The 21,888-nt window shown below is 53.3% G+C and overlaps 2 protein-coding genes across 2 annotated transcripts in view; both read left to right on the top strand.

The window, feature by feature from the left end:
• LOC140680999 (uncharacterized) overlaps positions 1–21,888 on the top strand; it is a 206,132-nt gene that overhangs the window by 83,233 nt on the left and 101,011 nt on the right. The window lies entirely within an intron of this gene.
• Positions 11,018–17,248, top strand: LOC140680888 (olfactory receptor 14J1-like). The gene is made up of 2 exons (XM_072919788.1): positions 11,018–11,947; positions 16,995–17,248. The coding sequence occupies exons 1-2, from the start codon at positions 11,052–11,054 to the stop codon at positions 17,122–17,124; spliced, it is 1,026 nt and encodes a 341-aa protein (XP_072775889.1). The 5' UTR covers positions 11,018–11,051; the 3' UTR covers positions 17,125–17,248.

The raw sequence follows: 21,888 nt of genomic DNA, 5'->3' as shown, positions 1-21,888 counted from the left end.
ACAAGGAGGGGCTGCAAACCCAGCCCAGGGTGCTCTGAGGAGGAAAGGCCCACTCTGGGTCAGGAAGGTGGGCAGAGCTTCAGCCAGAGCTCGGAGCTGGTGCTCCCTGAGAAGCTTCACGATGGGGAGAAGCCCCACAAGTGCTTGGAGTGTGGGAAGAGCTTCAGGCAGAGCACCAATCTGAAACGACATCAGATGGTCCACACTGGGGAATGGCCCTACGAGTGTGGGGAGTGTGGGAAGGGCTTCAGCTGCAGCTCCGACCTCATCATCCACCAGAGGTTCCACACTGGGGAGAGGCCCTACGAGTGTCCTGAGTGTCAGAAGAGGTTTCAGACCAGCTCCAATCTCTTTGTACATCAGAGGATTCACACGGATGAGAGGCCCTTCCGCTGCCCTGACTGCGGGAAGGGCTTCAAGCAAAACTCCACCTTTGTCACCCACCGGCGCATCCACACTGGGGAGAGGCCCTACGAGTGTCCCCAGTGTGGGAAGAGCTTCACCCAGAGCTCTCACTTGACCAGACACCAACGGAGCCACCGGTGATGGAAGTCCTGTGAGTGCCCCAACTGCAGGAGGACCTTCGTGCGCCACTCCAGCTTAACCCCCCATTGAAGAACCCACATTGGGAAGAGCCCTGGTGATCCCTGTTACCTGTGATCCATGCTGGGAAGATACCTGTAACTTCTCCTGCCCCTGCCAATGACCTTATGTGGGATTGAAAACATGAGGGTCTGGCCATGGCCCTGTCACTACATTCACTCCCACCTCAGGTCATTGCCAGGGGCAGGAAAGGGACTCTTTCTCTCTCTCTCTCTCTGAGAAGGGTGTCCTTTCCAGGCAGGAGGAGACATGTGGTCAGGAAGGTAGAATTGATGGTGATGTAATTTCCCCTGTAAAATAGTTTTTCTTATCCCTTCTGTTGTCAATAGTTTTTCTGTTCCAGTTTGTTCCTTATCTCGTTGCTGTTCCCAGTAAATTGTTCTTATTCCAGCCTGGGATCTTTCCCTTTTTTCCTTCAGTGGAAGGTGGGAGGGCAACGAGAGCCAGCGCGGTTTTAGCAGGAGCAGGAAATTGCGGAATTCCATTCCCGAACCCCAGCCAGTGGAAACTGAACATCCCAGCTGGTGCCAGCCCTGGTGGCCATGGCAGCAGCCTTGGGAGCGGGTCCCTGTCTGGGGCTGAGGGAACCTCTTCACTCTGGTGCCCAGGGACAGGAGTGCAGGGAGCGGCTGCAGCTGAGTCGGGGCAGGCTGAGGTTGGATCTCAGGGAAAGGTTTTTGCCCAGAGGCTGCTGGGGCACTGCCCAGGCTCCCCAGGGAAGGGTCACAGCTCCAGGGCTCTCTGAGCTCCAGCAGCATTTGGACAGCGCTGCCAGGCCCAGGCTGGCAGTGTTGGGGTGTCCTGTGCAGGGCCAGCAGTTGGACTCGAGGATCCTGATGGGTCCCTCCCAGCTCAGCCACTTCTGTGGTTCTGGGATCCCATGAGCCTGGGGATGGGAGTGCCAATGGTTGCCATGGAAACGGGCTCTGGCTGCAGGCCTGAGCTGGTGTCCATGGCAACCACCCCTGGCATGGGGTCTCCATGGAGCTGCCCAGGGACTGACCATAGCAACAGGGGCTGGGGAAGGTTGCCATGGAAACTGACCATAGCAACAGGGGTTGGTGATGGTTGCCATGGGAACTGACCATAGCAACAGGGGCTGGTGATGGTTGCCATGGAAACTGACTATAGCAATGGGTCCTGATGAGGTTTGCTGTGGTAATCCAGGGCATCCCTCTGGCTGCCCTGGCAGGTCTGGGACCTTGGCAAGGGGGTCAGGAACCCCCCTGTACAGAGCCCCCAGAGACACTGCCTGTGATCTCTGTCCATGGAAAAGAGTTTTCAATCTTACAGGATGAATTACACACTCTGAGTGTTTGATATGAGTAATAATTAGTGTGACACGGGTGCAAAAGTAGAATTTTAGGATTCTAGATAAGGGGTTCAAAGGAGGCAAGATGGAGGAAATCGTGTGTGTCCTGTCCTTTTTCATCTTCTTCATGCCTTCCATGTTTCACTGCAGTGTTGGCATTTTTCTGTTGGTTTAGGCTGGGGACACATTGTTCAACAGAGGTGGTAGGTATTGGCACATTATTGTAAATATAGCACAGGTCGTTTCTGGTATATAATGTTTGTAACTTCCCACTGAGGGGCAGAGCCCTGCACGCTGCCCCGCAAGAAAGGCCTACTGCAGGTCAGACAGAACATGTTATAGATAAGCAAGAATAAACAACCTTGAATACCAGCACAGACGAATTATGACTTCTTCTTTGGCAGAGGGGCTCAAAGACAGGGACTTTCTACAATTTTGGGATCATTTAAATACCACAGAATCTGACATAAATGGCATTCCTGGGTGGGCTCGAACCACCAACCTTTCAGTTAACAGCCAACAGTTTGCCTACTAATAATCAGATTTTTTGACACGCCCTCAGAGGGGTTTCATGGGGACTTTCTAAGTGTCCCCAGGCTGCCAAAGAGCCGGGATGTCACAGGCACTCACAGGGGCTCCTGTCATGGGCAGACTGGGAGCTTTAGGCAAAGTTTATTAGAGAAGCTCCTGTCAGGTCAGGAGGCACAGAAAGGACCCCCAATAGCCCCTATAGATCCCCAAATACCTCCAAGGACCGCCAGCCTTTCTAAGCCTCTTTTTTGTGAGAGGAGCCTTGGAGCAGCAGGTTCCAATCCCTACCCCTGACAATTCAAGAGCTCGTATGTAAACAATTATAAAGGTGGAATTAAAACTTTATACAATTCTCCCTTAGCATTAGGAATTATAAACCAGCGTTGGGGGTTGGGTTTTTCCTTTCTGTTTGTTCCTTATCATTGGCTGATGTTTATCGGCTGATCTCTTATTTTGGGAGGAGCTGCTGCTCTTGGAGACGGGAGTTTCCACTGCTGCTGCCACAGCCCGGGCCAGAGCTGTTTCTTCTGTCCTGGGATGAGCCTCTGCTCGTGAGAACAGCCACTAAACTGGGACCTTATTTACATCTGCCCCACTAAAAGAGAGACCTATCCCTGTCTGCTCGGGTGCCCAGGATCCTGAGCTGGGCTCTCTCTGCCCTGCTTGGAGCCCCTCACCCCGGGCCTGCCGAGACATCCTGCCAGCCCAGCTGACTGCTTTTTGCCAGTGCTGCTGGGGCACCGAGCTGACTGCTTTCTGAGAGTCCTGCTGGGGCACCGGAGCCGGCTGCCCCGGGGTTTGTGAAGCAAAGCCTCTCTCCAGCCCTTCCCCCTTCGGACAAAGCCGCCATGGCCCCGCGCTGCCGAGCCCGGCCGGAGCGCCCCCTGCAGCCGCGTGGGGGTCAGCGCACCTGCCCTGCCCCGGGAGCCACAGCGCCCCTGCTGGCTGTGCCCGGAACTGCACCGCAGGGAAAGCGCCACGGCCCAAAGGCCGGGACTGGGCTCTGCTCTGTTTGCTGCTCGTGCCGCAGCTGCTGCTGCTTGTTTGCTTTGTTATACACACTAGGAAAGAGCTGACATTCCTATTCCCATATCTTTGCCTGCCTGAGTGCCCCTTGATTTCATGATTCTAATAATTTGGAGGGAGGGGGTTTACATTCTCCATTCCACAGGAGGCTTTTTGCTGCCTTCCCTAGCAGACACCTGTCTTGTAAACCAAGACCAGTTTTGGCACCCGATGTGCAGCCTGAGGACATTGAGAGAAACAGGGTGAAATAAGAATAACAATTCTTGAGTAACATAATTTTTTTTTTGTTGCACTGGATATAGAAACCTTGTTAGGTGTCACCATGTGGTCTAGCTTACCCTGGTTTGGGTGGCACATGGTTGTGGCTACATTTTTCCCATCCTATAACTATGGCAAATCTGGCTGATAATCAATTTGTTTGATGGGTTAATATGGTGAGGAATTTATGGATTTTTAATTTCCTCTGGATGGTGGGCACACAGATTCGAGGCTACCACACACTAACTGTATGTGTTTGAAATTACTTTAATAATGGTACCTACCATGAGGAAATGACACCAGGGGAAGTTTTCTCCCAACTCCTCAGCCAGCTCTTTGGGTCTACAGTGGTTGGTGTTCCTGCTATGCCAGTTAAGCCTATTCTGTTCAGCATTCAGAGGTAAGGGAAGATTGACTTAGGTAACTATCGTAGCAGGGCGTCCCCAGCCTGTAATAATTAGCACTGACTCCATGATTCCAGAAGGCTGATCAATCACTTTATTACATTATCCTATACTATACTGCTAAGAAACACTCATCGCTCTTGCAGACAGTCCGATACAGACAGACCAGACTGGTTAATTGAAATCCAAACACCATCACCATTGGCCAATTTAGAAATCACCCTTTGATAAACAAATCTCCATAATACATTCCACATGTGCACAACAACAGGTGCAGCAAGTGAAGATAAGAATTGTTTCTCATTCTTTTCTCTGAGCTTTCTCACAGCTTCTCACAGCTTCCCAGGAAAATCCTGGGAGATCTCTCTCTCTGCTCAGAGGATATGTGATTACCACAGGTCACTTGTGACAATGCAGGTCCAAGGACACCATGGTGACACTACGGAACCTCATGGAACCAAGGGGCCATTGTGACACTGTGCTGCCTCATGGAATCAAGGAGACCATTGTGAACTCAAAGACCCCAAGGAACCAAGGGTCCATGGTGACCTTGTGCAGCCGCAGTGTCACAGAGGAGCCGCTGTGACACAGCGAGGGCACACGGAGCCCAGGGGCCATTGTGACACATCAGGGCTTTGTGGAACCACGAAGCCATTGTGACATTGCAAGGCCTCATGGAAGCACGGGGCCATTGTGACACTGCAGAAGCAAGGGGAATATTGTGACACTCCAGGGCCTCATGGAACCAAGGAGACCATTGTGACACTGTGGGGTCCTACAGAACCAAGGGAACATGGAACAGGTCTGGCTGGCTGGGCCTCCTGGGGACCACCTGACAGGTCCAGCTGAACTTGGCATGTCAAGGGCTGCTTCTCATCTGCCCCTGAAGCCCTGGGGCTCTGGGCTTTTCTTCCTATGGGAGAGAACTGTCTTTCTCCTCCAGGGTTCTATGGCCAAAATTGGGATTTCTCTTCCAAAACTCCGTACATCCAAGGAATGCTCCCAAGTGAAAGCTGCCAGGGCAGACAGGTCTGGCTGCCCTTGGCCTCTTGAGAGCTGCCTCTCATCTGCTTTTGAAACACTGGGGCTTGGTGATTTCCTTCCAATGTAAATAGTTGTCCTTCTCAAGGTGTCCGTGGTCAAAATTGAGATTCCTCCTCCCAAATTCCATGTATCAATAAATTCCTCCATTATAAAACCTGCCAGGAAGAACAGGTCTTGTTGGCTGAGCCTCCCAGGAGCCACCTCTTTCTTTTTCTGCCTTTGAAACACATGGGCTCTGTGCTTTCCTTCCTATGGAAAAGAACTCTCCCTCTTATCTATGCAGAAATGGCCAAAATTTGGGTTTCATCTCCCAGATTCCCTATATCCAAGGGTTGCTTTCAGACAAAAGCTACCAGGACAAAGAGGTCTGGCTGGCCTAGACCTGGTCTGCTCCTGAAATACTGGTGTTCCGTGCTTTCCTTCCTTTGGAAAAAGCCATCCTTCTCCTCCAAATGTCCATGTCTGAAATTGGGATTCCACCTCTAAAATTCCCTGTTTCCAAGGGTTGCTCCCAGCCAAAATCTGCCAGTACCATCAAGCCTGGCTGGCCTTGGCCTCTGGTGGCTGCCCCTGCCACACTGGGGCTCGGTTCTTTCCTTCCCATGGAGATCACTGTGACACTGTGGGCACCTCATGGAACCAAGGGGATCATTGTGGCACCACTGGAGCCCATGGAACCAAGGGGCCATGGTGACACCGCGGGGCTTCATGGACCCAGAGACCATTATGACTCTGTGGGGCCTGATGGAACCATGGAGAGCATTCCGACCCTTCAGGGCCCGGTGTCACCAAGGGGGCATTGTGACACCTCAGGGCCTCCTGGAAGCAAGGGACCATTGGGACACTGTGGGGCCCCATGGAACCAAGGGAACATGGAACAGGTCTGGCTGGCTTGGCCTGCCAGGGGCCACCTGACAGGTCTGGCTGATCTTGGGATGCCAAGGGCTGCCTCTCATCAGCTCCTGGAGCACAGGGGGTCTTGTGCTTTCCTTTCTATGGAAAAAAACATTTCCTCTTTTCAGATGCTCATTGCCAAAACTGATATTCTCCCTAAAAAATTCCTATCGCAAGGGTATCTCTCAGAACAAAATCTGGCAGCTCTGGTTGGCCTCTGGTGGTCACCTCTCATCCCTCCAGGAAACATTGGCGCTCTCTTCCTTCATTCCTGTGGAAAAGAACTGGCTTTCATGTCCAAGGCCCATGGCCAAAATTAGAATTTGGCCTCCCAATTTCCGTATATCCAAGGATTGCTCCCAGACAAAAGTAGCCAGGACAGACAGGTCAGGCTGGTCCTGTCCTCTCGTGTTTTTCTTAGACTCTGAGCTGAATGTTTTCATTTGAAAACACCTTGGAGAGGGCCCAGAGATCTCCCAATGAGGGGTTCTGAGGCCTCAGGCACATGACCACTACGTATGGACAAAGGAGCTCTGTGCTCTGTGCTGCTGTGGTGGTTTTCCATCATGGAAGTGATGTCCTGAGAGAAGCTTCTAGAAGTTTCCTCTTTGACAAAAAAAGAATCAGTAATTAGCTTTGAGAATTGACAATCTGTTAAGCCACTAAGGAAACTGCCCACACCCTGCCGGGCAGGGCAGGGGAGGCCGCGGGGCCGAGGCCGGGCCGTGGCTGCGGGTGCTGACATCTGGCCGCTGCCGAGCCCTGCCCCGCCGCCAGCCCGGGCCCAGCCGGGATCCGCCGGGCCCCAGGAGCAGCCCCGGGCCGGGCCGGCTCGGCCGAGGCTCTGCCGCCCTTGGGCTTCGCCCGCAGCCAGCGGGCAGGGGAGGAGAAGCCATCGGCCCCGGCCGTGCTGCTGCTGGGCTCTGGCCTGGCTGCTGAGATCCTGGCCCTGCCCCAGCGCGGCCCAGCCTGACACAGCCCCAGCACAGCCGCTGCAGAAACCTCCATGGGAAAACAGCTCCGGCCGCAAGGACCGAGCCGGGCCGGGCTGACGGAACCATCTGCAGCCCCGGGCAGATATTGACTCTGCCAGTGCTGCCATCCTGCCTCCAGTGAGAGAAAAGGACACAGGGCAGGCACACAGAGGAGCAACGTGAACCCACTGAGGTCTGTGAAGAGGAAGTTGAGTCCCAGATGGGGAGGGATGGGGAGATGCCTTGATCTTGGGGCTGAAATCCACTGCTAAAGCTATGGAGAAGGATGTCATTGATACATCAGACTCTCTTTTTCCCTATAACGCTTTGAAAAGTATGGGGAAATGACTTGTTTCAACAAAGGCCTCCATGCTAAAGTAAGCAAATCTTGAAGTACCTGTGATCCCATGAGAAGTTTGAAAAGAAAGACTGATGAGACCCTGTGCCCTCAGGGAGAGAAGAAGACCTCTGTTCCCACAGATTAAGATGATTTCAGAAATAGATGAAGAGAACTTTGCCACTAAAAAGCTCATCTTTAAACTAATATCCCTTAAGTTAACATGGGCTATAAATACAGTTTTGGGAATAGCTGTGAAAATATGGGAGGGATTTGACAGTTACAGATTTTTCTGGGCAGCTGCTATTTGTGGAAATGAAAAGCCATGAGATAACTGTATTCTTGTGGAAAAGTCTCCATAACATTATCAAGAGGAACTTCCCTCCTGAAGCGAACTGACAGAAAATGTTAGCTTTGGTGTCTTTACATTGTCAGGTCGTATGGAGAGGGGAAGTGTTTTGAAAGTTTTGTTCTGATTCTTATTACTCTTTCATTTAGTTACAGTTGATAAACTTTTCTTTAAAAGTTTAAACTTTTCTTTTGAAGTTCTGAACCTACTTTGACTTGCTCCTAATCCTATCTCAGAGCAGGAAATGAGTAAGTATATTCTAGTGAGTGCACTGGTAATTAGCCAGCACTGAACCCACCACGCTAATTGGTGCATTGGCCAAGAAATCTCAAAATGGTGAACCAAAACCACAACAGAAACTTCCTGATGAACTGCACGAGAGCAGAGGGAAATCAAGGCAGAGCCATGGTTTGTCAGGACTTCCTTGATCCTAATGAGCCCCGTGGTGCATTTGGAGCTGAGCCCTGGAACCTCAGGGCCTGAGAGGAGATTGCACAAACTTTTCCAGGAGATAAAATCAAGAGCAAACACCCAAAATGTCTCAATGCATTAATAGATCCCACTGAGGTCCATCCCAAACACAGGCTCCTTATGGACTCTTTGGAGGAGAGAACTGGAGACCAGGATGGCACAAAAACCTCTCAGAGACTCAAAATGGCACAAAAACCTCTCAGTGTGGAAAAGAAAATCCAAAGTATCTGAAAAAAGTTGAGTATCTAAAAGTATTAATGAGCTCCACTGAGTGTCAGTACAAAGCTCTCAAGGGACTCGTTAAAGCAGATAATTGGGGCCATGATTGCACAAACCTCTCACAGAGTCTGGATCAAAAGGGAAACACCAAGTACCTTAAAAGAACTGAAGTACCTTGAAGCATTAATGAGCCCCACTGAGTGTTGTTCCTGACAAAGCCTCTCCAGGGACTAATTACAGCAGATAATTGGAGGCCAGGATTGCACAAACCTGTCAGAAACTCCAAGGCAAAAGCAAAAGCCCAAAGTCCTTTGAAAAACCTGCAGTCCCTGGGAGCATGAAGGAGCCCCCAGGGCCATTCCTGACCAAGGCTCCCCAGGGACTCCTTCCAGCAGATCCTTGAGGCCACTGGGATGTGGGCTAGGGGGGGATGCTGAGGGCAGGACCAGGGGGTGACAGTGTCCAGCCTGGCTGGGGCTGTGCCAGGAGGCCCCAGGGCTTCAGGACAAGGTGTCTCCTCCCAGCCCTTGGTGGCACAGACCCTGCTGTGCCCCAGGGCACCAAGACTTGGCTTCTCTTTGTCCCCACCTGTCATCAGTGCCTCCAGTTCTCTGCTCTGCCTGGGGCCTGGGGACACTTTCTCAGTCGTGTCCCTCAGTGGGACCCATTAAAAGTCCAAGAAACTTTGGAGTTGGATTCTGACTTGGAGTTCTGGAGAGGTTTCTGCAGCTCCCTCTCAGGGCCTGATGTTCAGGGCCTGAGCACAAAGCCCCAGAGGATCATTAAAGTCCTTGTGCTGTGTCTGTGCTGCTGAGCTGGGCCGGGCTCCTGGCACAGAGGGTGATCCTGGTAACCAAGCAGAGCTTCAAAAGCACATTTCTCTTGCTGAGCAGCTCTTCTCCCAGCCCAGCAGGGCTGGGGCACTGCCTGCAGCCAGCCCGGGCACAGCACAGAGGCACAGAGAGCTTCAATCAGTCAGGGCTGGGAAGGGGCTGAGAAGTGCCTGGGGCAGAATCACTGCCAGCCCTTGGCACAGGAACCTCTGGCTGCAGGACAATGCAGCTGCAGCTCCTGGAGAGATCTCCTAAAGCTGGAACATCCCAATGCCCACAGACCCTGTGAGTACAATTCTGAGTATTTCTGGTGCAGGACAGGTGAAACGGTCATGAAGCTCTGACATGGTGAGGGGTTCTGATCAGTCATAGAGTATTTCCAAGACAAGGATTTTGATAAAAATGAGGAAATTTCCTAAGATTTTGTATTCAGTTTCCTACTACTGGAGAGTGGCAGGGATGGGGGGGAAATAGTAGTGGTGTTTTGAATTTGGACCAGCACGTGAGATATCTGAATTGTTATTTTAGTAATCAATAGGGTCACAGCAGATGCCTAATGTGCTTGCAGCTCCTCTGCCAGTGGACAGCAGCAGCATCACCTTTGCTGGAGCCATCAGGCTCAGTCTGAGCTGTCCTTTTTCCAAGCTGCAAATAGAACCTGCCCCCAGCCAGTGCCCTGCAAACAGGCAGGGTTCTGTCAGGCCAAGGAGAGTGCACAGAGATTTGGGGTCTGGGAGTGCTGGCACAGAGAGATCAGGCACAGAGAAGCACCTGCAGGAGGAAAATCTCCAGGAAGCAGAGAGAAGATCAGGGAAGGAGAGAGAACAAAACCCAGAAATGCTGTGGCAGGGAGAGTTTAGAGATGTCCAGAGGATCCCCTCCAGTGCAGCCCCTCCCTCTGCACAAGCCCCCTCCCTCCTTTCCCCCAGCCAAGCCTCTGCCCTCAGGGCCGGGGCTCCAAGGCATGCAGCCCCTCCTGTGCAGGCAGAGCTGCAGCAGAGCCGTGGGGCAGCTCTGCAGCCCCGGGCCCAGTTCCCTCTGCAGAGCACAGGGCTGGGAGCAGCTGCCCGGCACTGGGGGCTCTGGCAGGGGGCACAGCTGGCTCAGGGTGACACAGCTGTCCCCAGTGCCCAGCTCTGGGCAATGCTGGCAGTGCAGCCAGGGAAGGAGCTGCATCTCCCTTCATCCAGTGCCATCAGAAGGACACTTGGAAGTCTCCCTGAGATTTCAGTCCAAGCTGGGAGATTCAATCCAGGGAGCAAATCTGTCCTAGAGCATCTCTGATTTATAAGATTGATGGGGAAATGCAGATGTGTTCTGACACTGAAAATGCTGCTGGGTTGGTGAAATGAGCAAGGTGAGTCCTTGGCTCCAAATGTGGAGCTGGGCTGTGGTGGATCCATCTGCTCTCAGCAGTACCTGGTGAGCTTAACAGAGAACTTGGGAGTGTGAACATCCTCCACTTGAGATAAGTGAAAGCCCAGAGAAACTCCAAACAGAATGAGGTAACAGACCTTCTTCCCCCAATCTCTGCTCATAATTTTGCATCAGACAACCCACTCTGTTCTACCACAGGGCAGCAGAAATGCTGAGCATTTCTGATATCCAGGAACACCATCAGAGATAAGGGGGAGCTTATAAAGAAGGCCCCAAACATCCAAAACACTAAAGACAATGTCCACGTGTGTCACAGAGGAGGGTATATGGGAAATGTCTTTGATTTTCGTTACAGGTATCTCCTCTATCTCTTCACTGTCCTTTCTCCATGACCAGGTGCCCATGTGCAGCCACAGCAAATGTCCAACAGCAGCTCCATCAGCCACTTCCTCCTGCTGGCACTGGCAGACACGCGGCAGCTGCAGCTCCTGCACTTCTGCCTCTTCCTGGGCATCTCCCTGGCTGCCCTCCTGGGCAACGGCCTCATCATCAGCGCCGTAGCCTGCGGCCACCACCTGCACACGCCCATGTTCTTCTTCCTGCTCAACCTGGCCCTCAGCGACCTGGGCTCCATCTGCACCACTGTCCCCAAAGCCATGCACAATTCCCTCTGGGACACCAGCACCATCTCCTACACAGGATGTGCTGCTCAGCTCTTTTTCTTCATGTTCTTCATCTCAGCAGAGCTTTCCCTCCTGACTGTCATGTGCTACGACCGCTACGTGTCCATCTGCAAACCCCTGCACTACGGGACCCTCCTGGGCAGCAGAGCTTGTGCCCACATGGCAGCAGCTGCCTGCGCCAGTGGATTTTTGTATTCACTACTGCTCACAGCCAATACGTTTTCTCTGCCCCTGTGCCATGGCAATGCCGTGGGACAGTTCTTCTGTGATATCCCACAGATCCTCAAACTCTCCTGCTCCAAATCCTACCTCAGGGAACATTGGGTTCTTGTGTTTACTGTCAGTTTATCGTTGTGTTGTTTTGTGTTCATAGTTTTCTCCTATGTGCAGATCTTCAGGGCTGTGCTGAGGATCCCCTCTGAGCAGGGACGGCACAAAGCCTTTTCCACCTTCCTCCCTCACTTGGCTGTGCTCTCTCTATTCCTCAGCACTGCAGTATTTGCTTACCTGAAGCCCCCCTCGATGTCCTCCCCATCCCTGGATCTGGCCCTGTCAGTTCTGTACTCGGTGGTGCCTCCAGCCCTGAACCCCCTCATCTACAGCCTGAGGAACCAGGAGCTCAAGGCTGCAGTGTGGAGACTGATGACTGGATGCTTTCAAGGACATTAAACTGCTGGCCAATTTCTGTAAATTACTTGCAATAAAAGTCACATTTGATACTTATTGTTGGTTTGGTTGTAATTTTAATTTTTTTTTTCATTTTATTGATACTCTCCACAATTGATCACACTGTTTGTGCCATTTCTCTTTTGTTTGTCTCCACCTTCCCTGTGCCCACAGACTCTGTCAATGAGGGGCTGCGCTCTCAGTGACTTTAAAGGAACTAAAGGAACTCCCAGCGAAGTTTTCTGCAGAGATGCCCTTTTGTTGCCTTCTCTGGAGCTGCAGCAGCAATGTCTGTGTGCAGAGCTGGGGCAGATCAGTGCTGGCACAGCAGCTGTGCCCAGGAGCAGCAGCACTTGGTGCTGCCAGTGCTGCTCCCGTGGCCCTGCCCCGCTGCCCTGGTGGCCCTGGTGTTGCTGCAGGGCCTGAGTGCTCTCGGGGCCGGGCACAGTCCTGGGGGTGGCAGTGCCGGGGCTGCAGCAGGGACAGGCCATGGGCACTGCTGGGGCAGCGCTGACACCTCAGGCCAGGCCCTGGGGGCTCCAGGCTCCTTGCCCAGGCTCTCTCAAGAACACGGCCAGGCCAATGCTCAGCACAGAAACCCCCGTGAGCAGCCCCAGGCTGGCCGTGGGCAGGCTGGGGGCAAACAGCACGGCTGGTGCTCTGCAAGGGCCCTGGGGGAGACGGGAAGGAGCAGCAGAGCAGGGGCTGATCCATCCCCAGTGCGCTGGACAGCCCAGGGCAGCGTCCCAGAGCGTCCTCATGGAGCTGCCAACAACATCCCCCCTCTGCAGCCCTGGCCTCTCCCCCAGCTCACAGAGGTGCTGCATCCTTGCAGGCACAGACACGGCAGCACTGGCTCAGCAGCCCCTGTTTGCACTGCACACAGCAGGCAGGAACACCCCTGTGCTGGTGCTGTGGGGACATGAACCTGGTGGAGCACAAATGCCATCAGCCCCTGGGGCCAGGAAGGGCTGGGGGACACCAGGGAAACCACTCAGCTTTGTCCTGGCCTCTGCAGTCAGCCAGAAAGTTTGTTCCCATCAGCTGGGAGTTTCCTGTCCCACTGCAGACACTGCTGCTCAGAGCCAGGGCTGCCTGGCAGCCACCCCCAAACTGCCCTGAGCATTTCCTCTGCTTCACCTTTGCTTTCTTTACTCTTCCTGTTACAGATTTCTTTCCCTTGCCCAGCCCTGTTCCCTCCCCTTCACACAGCCCATCCCTGTTTGCCCTTTCCTCTCTGGCCTCCACTCCCCATTGCAGTTCCTGACTTGGCACCATGGGAACGTCCCTTGGGCAGCAGGATCATCTCACAAATGCTGCAGGAATTGTCTGCAGGCTCCTGCAGTGCCTGGTGCTGCTCCCTTGTCTGGCTGTGGGGCTCCCTGTTCTGGGCAAGGAGCTGCAGAGGCTCTGCAGGACTGACAGGATGGGCTTTGGGGCTGTGAGGAGAAGCTGAGGGACCTGGGCTGCTGGAGCTTCTGAAGAGGAGGCCCAGGGCTCCTCCTGCAACTGCTCCAAGGGTGGATTCAGAGAATCACAGAATCAGCAAGGTTGGAGAAGACCTTGGAGATCATCAAGTCCAACCTGTGCCCTGACACTGCCTTGTCTCCCCTGAGCCTCCTCTTCTCCAAGATAAACAACCCCAGCTCCTTCAGCCACTCCTCACAGGACTTGTGCTCCACACACCTCACCAGCCTTGTTGCCCTTCTCTGGACACGCTCCAGCCCCTCCATGTCTCTCCTAAATTGGGTGCCCAGAACTGGACACAGCACTCGAGGTGCTGCCCAACCAGCGCTCAGCACAGGGGAAGAATCACTGCCCTGCTCCTGCTGGCCACCCCATTCCTGATCCAGGCCAGGAGCCATTGGCCTTCTTGGCCACCTGGGCACACGGCTGGCTCATGTCCAGCCTGCTGTCCATCAGTCCCTGCAGGTCCCTTTCTGCCTGGCTGCTGTCCAGCCCCTCTGTCCCCAGCCTGTAGCACTGCAGGGGTTGTTGTGGCCAAAGTGCAGGACCCGGCACTTGGACTTGTTAAACCTCACCTTGTTGGGTTTGGGCCCTGGATCCAGCCTGTCCAGTCCCTGTGCAGAGCCCTCCTACTCTCCAGCAGATCAACCCTCCCAGACAACTTGGTGTCACCACGGTTCCATGAGGCCCCAGAGTGTCCCAGTGGTCTCCATGACTCCATGGGGCAGTGTCACAATGTCCCTTTGGTTCCATGGGACCCCTTGGTGTCACAAAGTCCCTTGGATCCTTGTGCCAGGCAGTGTCACAATGTCACCGTGGTCCCCAAGGCCCTGCAGTGTCACAATGGGTCCTTGGTTCCATGAGGTCTGGCAGGGCAGCAATGCTCTCCTTTGTCCCACAGTGTCACAATGGCCTCTTGTGCCCAAGGGCCACCACGGTGTCAAACATGTTTCCTTCATTCCACAAGTCTCTGAGGAGCAGCATTGGCCCCTTGGTTCCATGGGGCCCTGCAGTGTCACAATGGACCCATCTTGACACAAGGTCCTGCTCTGTCACAAAGCTCTGCATGGTCCCACAAGGCCTTGCAGGGTCACAGTGGGCTCTGTGGTCCCACCAGGACCCCGACTGTCACAATGCCCTCCTTGCTTCCATTCAGCCCCACAGTGTCACAATGGCCCCTTGGCTCTGTGGCGCCATGTCGTACACAGTGTCACCATGGTCCTCTGAGTGCCACCAGGCCCTGCAGTGCCACAATGGCCCCTTGCTTCCCCAGGGCCCTGCAGTGTCACAATCATCAGAGAATCAACCAGGCTGGCAAAGACCTTGGAGAGCATCAAGTCCAACCTGGGACCCAACAGCACCTTGTCACCCCAACCATGGCACTGAGTGCCACATCCAGTCTTTCCTTAACACTTCCAGGGACAGTGACTGCCCCACCTCCCTGGGCAGCCCATTCCAATGCCCAATCACCCTTTGTGTGAAGATTATTTCCTGATGTCCAGCCTAAAGGTCCCGTGGTGCAGCTGAAGACTGTGTCCTCTTGTCCTGTCAGTGTTCCCTTGGAAAAGAGCCTGACTCCCACGTGGCTGCACCCACCAGTCAGGGAGTTGTAGAGAGTGATGAGGTCTCCCCTGAGCATCCTCTTCTCCAGGATCAACAACCCCAGCTCCCTCAGCCGCTCCTCACAGGACTTGTGCTCCAGACCCCTCACCAGCCTTGTTCCCCTTCTCTAGACATGCTCCAGCCCCTCCATGTTCCTCCTAAAATGGGGGGCCCAGAACTGGACACAGCACTCGAGGTGCTGCCCAACCAGCGCTGAGCACAGGGGAAGAATCACTGCCCTGATCCTGCTGCCCACACCATTCCTGATCCATAGGAGTGCCAGGGGTTGGATGAGGGACTTGGTGGGCAGGGGGTGGGGACAAAGCATTAATGATTGTCAAACACGAAGGTTCTTGATTGTCATATCTATTCAGACTGCATAAGGAGGTTCTGGGGATCAATATCAATTGGACATTGTTGATATCAATCTATACACGGGAAAAGAAAACCGGACAAAACACTTTGCTCTTAATTGTTTTCAATACAGTATATTCACTTTGAACATACTTCTGAAATCTGTCTCATGAACCACAGAAGAATTGAAAATTTTAATTATTCCTGTGGGCTTTCGTATTTTGGGACTTTTGAACAAATGTTTATGAGCTTTTGTCACTGAATTCCTGAAGTAAAGACTTCAAGAAAGAAGAGGACTGTGGAGCAGTAAAATTCACCAGCAACCCCCAAGGGGCTGAGGATCCATGCCCATCAGAGCAGCAATGAGCAGAAATGGGCACAGCTTTGTGGCTGCCCCAGCTCTGGGATGGGCCTGGGCCTGGAGCAGGAGCAGCTCTGCAGGGCCCCAAGGCCGGGGCTCTTGTGCTGGCCTGGGCAGATGGGATGGCAGGAGGGGCTGCAGAGCTCTCAGCACCTCAGCCAGAGGGGAGCAGGGCAGCCAGGGAGCTCCTTTGGCCTTGGCCAAGCCCCTTCCCCCATGGTGGGGCTGAGTCCTGGCTGAGCTGCAGCTGCTGCTGTGCCCTTGGCAGGGGCTGAGGCCGTGGGGCAGTGCCCAGAGCAGCCTGGCCTGAGCAGAGCTGTGGGGCCAGAGCCGGCTGGGCTGTGCTGGGGAGAGGCCCTTGGTGCTGCCCAGAGCTCAGGGCAGCTGGCAGAGCTTGCAGGGAGCTGGGCTGGGCTGGGAGAGCCTGGCACAGAAACCATCAGTGTCCATCTCAGCCTGGCGGAGTGTGCAGGGGCAGGACTCAGCCCAGGCCTTGTGGGGCAGGGCCAGCACCTGGGCAAGGCATTGAAAACAGGCAAGAGCCCGAGAGAGGAGGCTGCTCTGTGCCCTTGGGGCATGGACAGAGCAGGGAGGGGCCCAGGACATTTGTCAGCACCAGCCTCTGTCTGTGCCAGCCCTTGGCAGCCCTGGCTGCTGAGCTGGGGCTGGCAGCAAGGCCGGGCACAGACAAGGAATTGCTGAGCATGGCCTGCGCTGGCCAGGGCTGCCTGTGCCAAACGCAGAGCTCAGCTGCCCTTGGGGGCTGCAGGAACACTCAGGAGCCCAAAGAGCCTCCATGGCTGTGCTGGAGACCAAGGCTGGAGCAGGGAAATGCAGGGCTGCTGCGCCATGGGGAGGGCATGGAATTCCAGCACACACCTCAGCTCTCTGATGGTCCCGGCACCGTGCTGGGCCCTGTTCCAGACTGGAGCAGAGCAGATGTTGATGGCACAGGAGCCCTGCGGGGCTGGCAGGGACCTGCAGCTTGCAAGGTGCTCTGCTCTCCCTCAGCTCCTCTCTGAGAGATCCAATCCCAGCTCGGAACCTCAGGGCACAAGTGGCACTGCCTGTTCCTGGGCACACAGCTGATGTCTGCCTGGAAAGGGGCACAGGCTTTAATATTTGTGCAGTTCATATTATACAAGGACATTTTTATTATCTGGGTCACTTGAGTACTTTGAAGAAATGGCAAAATTTTCCCTCCAGGAACAGAAATTTCTTGGAGGCAGGAGGAGAAATACTGACCTTGCCTTCTACTTGTGTCACCAATATTCTGTTTATTATTTCCTCTCCCTCCTCCTTCAGGTGTTTCCAGCTCTCCTGTTGAAATGGCCATGTCTAAAGACATCTCTTCACTAGACCAGCTGGATCAATGTCCTTCCTGTTGCTCCCAGATTTCCTCCTCTAGGTGCTGTCTGGTCACTCAAGTGACTCTCAACTGATTGGTTTCATGCTTTTAGCTTAAGGAAGTTGTCCAATCTTTCCAAAGTTCAAATAAATATCACATTCGTCAACACCTTACTAATATTTACATCGCAGAATTTCACTTTCTTATGTCTCTGTCTAAAACGTGCTTTGAGCTTTATGTAGTAGCCCAATCTTTCTGAAGTTGAAATACATATATAATTAATCAACACCGTACTTATATTTATATTTATGCCAGAGTTACCTTTTATGTCTTTGTCCAAAGCTGTTCCTGTGCAGAAATCCCTTGGGCATGGGGGACATGTCAGATGCTGCTGGGACATCACAGAGAGTTGAGGGAAGAGCTTTGATTGTTTTTAAACTGTTCAAATGTTCAACTTGTGTTTGTTGGCAAGAAACCTCTCTGTGCCTCTGAGTGTCACCAGTCCCTGAGCCCAAAGGATACAAACCTGATGAGTTGTGGTTCCCACTGCAGGGGCACTTGGACCTTGGCTCTGCACAGGAGAGTTCTTCATCCACTTTCCCTCTTTTCCTCCCTCTGGGCACGGTGGGAGCTCCTGCCTTCAGCCTGTGACTTGTGTGTGCAAAGAGCAAATCTGGGCAGAATCGGGGCAGGGAGAGTTTGGGGGGACCTTGGGATCTGTGCTGGGCACAGAAGGTGTTTCCATTGCTCTGAGACTGTCTGCTGTGCAAAGTGGATTTAATATCCAGCAGAGGAATGGCTTTTGCATTTGATGGAGCTGTGCCTTCCCTTGGCTTTGTTGGCTGGCAATAAATGAACATCCCTCTGTGTCTGGGGCAGGTCCTTCTCCAAGGAAAGCAGGTGGGAGATGGAGCCAAGGAGCTGAAACCCGCAGGTGCAGCCTGGGCTGGAGGGAGCTCAGATTTGCACAAGGCTGCTCTGAGTGCCAGGGCTTGGATGGGGGAAATGGTGGGGTGGGGGTAGGGACAGAGTCCGATGGATTGTCAGCCACAAAGGGTCTTGATTTTCGTATCTATTCCAACTGCATGAGGAGGCACTTGGATTCAGTGTCAACTGGAGATTTCACACATCAATTTATTAGGAGTAAAAAAAACTAAACAGGACCTGAAGAAATCATTTCTCACTGTCCTTTTAAATATAGTGTAATCAACCACAAGAGATTTGAAAACTTAAATGATTCCCAGGGCTTGGCTTGTTAAGGTGTTCTGAATGTTAATGAGCCCTGGGGCACTGAATTCCTGCACTGAAGAGCTGAAGGCTGAAGAAGCCTCTGGAGCAGTAAAATTCAGCAGCAGCCTCCAAGTTGCTGAGGATGTCAGCAGCCCCCACTGAGGCCATCCCTGCCCAGAGACCCTGGGGGAATGGGCAGACAAGGAGAGCGGCCCTGGGGCTGGGGCAGCAGAACTCAGAGGCACCAGCGGCTCCAGCTGGGAAATGGAGTGTGGGATGGGGCTGTGAAAGCCCTGCCTGGGCTGTGCCAAGCAGGACACACAAGCCCTGACCCCCATCCCCTAAAAAACTCTCTCAATGGGACATTTAAAAGGAATTACAATTGGTTCTGTCCTCTGAATTGGATGCACTGGAGAAATACCAACAAGAGATTCTCAGGAGCTCCAAACAACATAGCAGCCATTACTGGGAACTTTAGGAAATCAGAGAAACTTTGGCAAAGGGTTTAAGTTGATATTCAGTCAACAAAAAACACTTCTCAAAGCATTACTTTCCCCATTCAACCTCACAAACTCCAAGCCTCTTCAATTTAAGGTTAATCAAAATTTGCAGGAGGACAAAAATAGAAGTAGACACAGAAAAAGAAGAAAAATAAGATATAGAGAAGCACACAGAGAGCTACCACCTCCTGGATTCCAGCAGTGTTCAGATGGAAATTCCAAGTGGAGTAGAGTCAAGTTGTGTGCTTGCCTTGTGGTCAGCCTTAAATACCCCTTGGTGTTCCTGGGCCCTTCCCCAGCTGGAACTTGGGGTCATTTGGTCACTCAGGAGCTGGGCTGGGGCTCCAGAGGTGGCTGTGGAGCATTGCCTGTGCTGTGCCAGGGCCTGGCAGACACTGCTGGGCTGGGATAGAGGCTCTGGGGGGATTGGGGTTCCAGGGCAGGACAGGGCTGGGGTTCCAGGGCAGGGCAAGGCTGGACCTGCCCCTTCCTCCCCCACACATGAAATGTTTCCAGCCAACAATCTCCTCCAGTCTGTCACAACGGGCAATGTTGGAGGTGGAACCCCAATTCCGGCCATAGGCACCTGGACAAGAAGGACAGTTCTTTTCCATAGGAAGGAAAGCCCAGAGCCCCAGTGTTCTGAAGGGAGGTGAGAGCCTCACTAGGCCAAGGCCAGCCAGAATTGTCAGTAATGGCAGATTTTTCTGGGACCAGCCTTCGGATATAGGGAATTTTGGAGGTAGAACCCCAATCTCAGCCATGGGCACTAGGAGAAGCTGGAAAGTTCTTTCCCATAGGAAGGAAAGCACGGAGCCTTCCCCAGTGTTTTGGGGACAGATGAGAGGTCACCCTCATGAAACCATTGCCAGCCAGACTTCTCATGGCAATATTCCTATGGGAGCAAATCCCTGGATAAAAGGAAATTTGGAGGTGAAATCTGAATTCTGGCCATGTGTGCCTGGAGAAGAATGAGAGTTCTTTTCCATAGCAAGGAAAGCACGGACCCCCAGTGCTCCAGGAGCTGATGAGAGCAGCCCTTGACATTCCAACATCAGCCAGACCTGTCAGGTGGCCCCTGGGAGGCCAAGCCAGCCAGACCTGTTCCGTGTTCCCTCAGTTCCATGGGGCCCCACAGTGTCCCAATGGTCCCTGGCTTCCAGGAGGCCCTGAGGTGTCACAATGCCCCCTTGGTGACACCAGGCCCTGAAGGGTCGGAATGGTCTCCATGGTTCCATCAGGCCCCACAGAGTCATAATGGTCTCTGGGTCCATGAAGCCCCGCGGTGTCACCATGGCCCCTTGGTTCCATGGGCTCCAGTGGTGCCACAATGATCCCCTTGGTTCCATGAGGTGCCCACAGTGTCACAGTGATCTCCATGGGAAGGGAAGAACCGAGCCCCAGTGTGGCAGGGGCAGCCACCAGAGGCCAAGGCCAGCCAGGCTTGATGGTACTGGCAGATTTTGGCTGGCAGCAACCCTTGGATATAGGGAATTTTGGAGGTGGAACCCCAATTTCAGCCATTTCTGTGTACATGAGAAGGATGGTACTTTTCCATAGGAAGGAAAGCACAGACCCCGTGTTTCAAAACAGAAGAGGAGAGAGGTGGCTCCTGAGAGGCTGAACCAACCAGACCTGTTTGTCCTGGCAGCTTTTATCATATGGAATTTGGGAGAAGGAATTTCAATTTTGACCATGGACCCCTTGAGAAGAAAGAAGGTTCGCTTCCATTTGAAGGAAGGCACAGAGCCCCAGTGTTTTTAGGGCAGGTGAGAGGCAGCTCTCAAGAGGCCAAGGGCAGCCAGACCTGTCTGTCCTGGCAGCTTTCACTTGGGAGCAATCCTTGGATGTACAGAGTTTTGGAGGTGGAATCCCAGTTTTGGTCACGGGTGCCTGGTCAGGATGGATGGTTTTTCCCTATAGAAATGAAAAACACAAAATCCAAGTGTTCTGGAAGAAGATGAGAGGTGGCCACCCTTAGGCCAAGCCAGCCAGGCCTGTCTCTCCTGATACTTTTTATCTAGGGGCTATCCTTGGACACAGGGCATTTTGGAGGTGGAATCTCAATTTTGGCTGTGGGTTCCTGGAGAGGAAGAATTATTTACATTAGGAAGAAAAGCACAGAGCCGTGGTGTTTCAGAGGCACATGAATGCCAGCCCTCAGGAAGCCAAGGCCAGCCAGACTTGTCAGTCCTGGCAGCTTCTGTCTGGGAGCTATCCTTGGATATAGGGAATTCCGGAGGCAGATCCTCAGTTTTGGCCATGGGTGCCTGGTGGAGATGGATGGTTTTTTTCTCATAAGAAAGAAAAGCACACGGTCCCAGTGTTTCAAAGGCAGATGAGAGGTGACCCTTGGGTGGTCAAGGTAGTCAGACCTGTCTCTCCTGGCAGATTTCATCTGGAAACAATCCTTTTATATAAGGAAATTTGGAGAAGAAATCCCAGTTTTGGCCATAGGCTCCTGGAGGAGAAGGACAGTTCTCTCCCATAGGAAGGAAAGCCCAGAGTCCCAGGGCTTCAGGGGCAGATGAGAAGCAGCTCTTGACATGCCAAGGTGGTAAGGTGGTCCCCAAGAAGCCCAACCAGCCAGACCTGTTCCATGTTCCCTTGGTTCCGTGGGACCCCACAGTGTCACAATGGTCTCCTTGGCTCCATCAGGCCCTGGAGTGTCACAATGCTCCCCTTGCTTCTGCAGTGTCACAATGGCCCCGTGCTTCCATGAGGCCTTGCAGTGTCACAATGGCTTCGTGGTTCCACAAAGTCCTGATGTGTCACAATGGCCCCTGGGCTCCGTGTGCCCTCGCTGTGTCACAGCGGCTCCTCTGTGACACTGCGGCTGCACAAGGTCACCATGGACCCTTGGTTCCCTGTGGTTCTGTAGTGTCACCGTGGTGTCCTTGGACCCACATTGTCACAACTGACCCGCGGTTCCATGAGGTTCTGCAGTGTCACTGCAGCAGTCAGAGGCCCTGCAAGGCCTCCCTGGCGGTCACTCACCTAAGATAAGAAATGCCTAAGTCACGGTGACTGGACCAAAGAAGCCCC

Source organism: Taeniopygia guttata, chromosome 30 (assembly GCF_048771995.1).
Source record: "Taeniopygia guttata chromosome 30, bTaeGut7.mat, whole genome shotgun sequence".
Classification (NCBI taxonomy): Eukaryota; Metazoa; Chordata; class Aves; order Passeriformes; family Estrildidae; genus Taeniopygia; species Taeniopygia guttata.
This window is presented reverse-complemented; position numbering and strand designations above follow the sequence as displayed.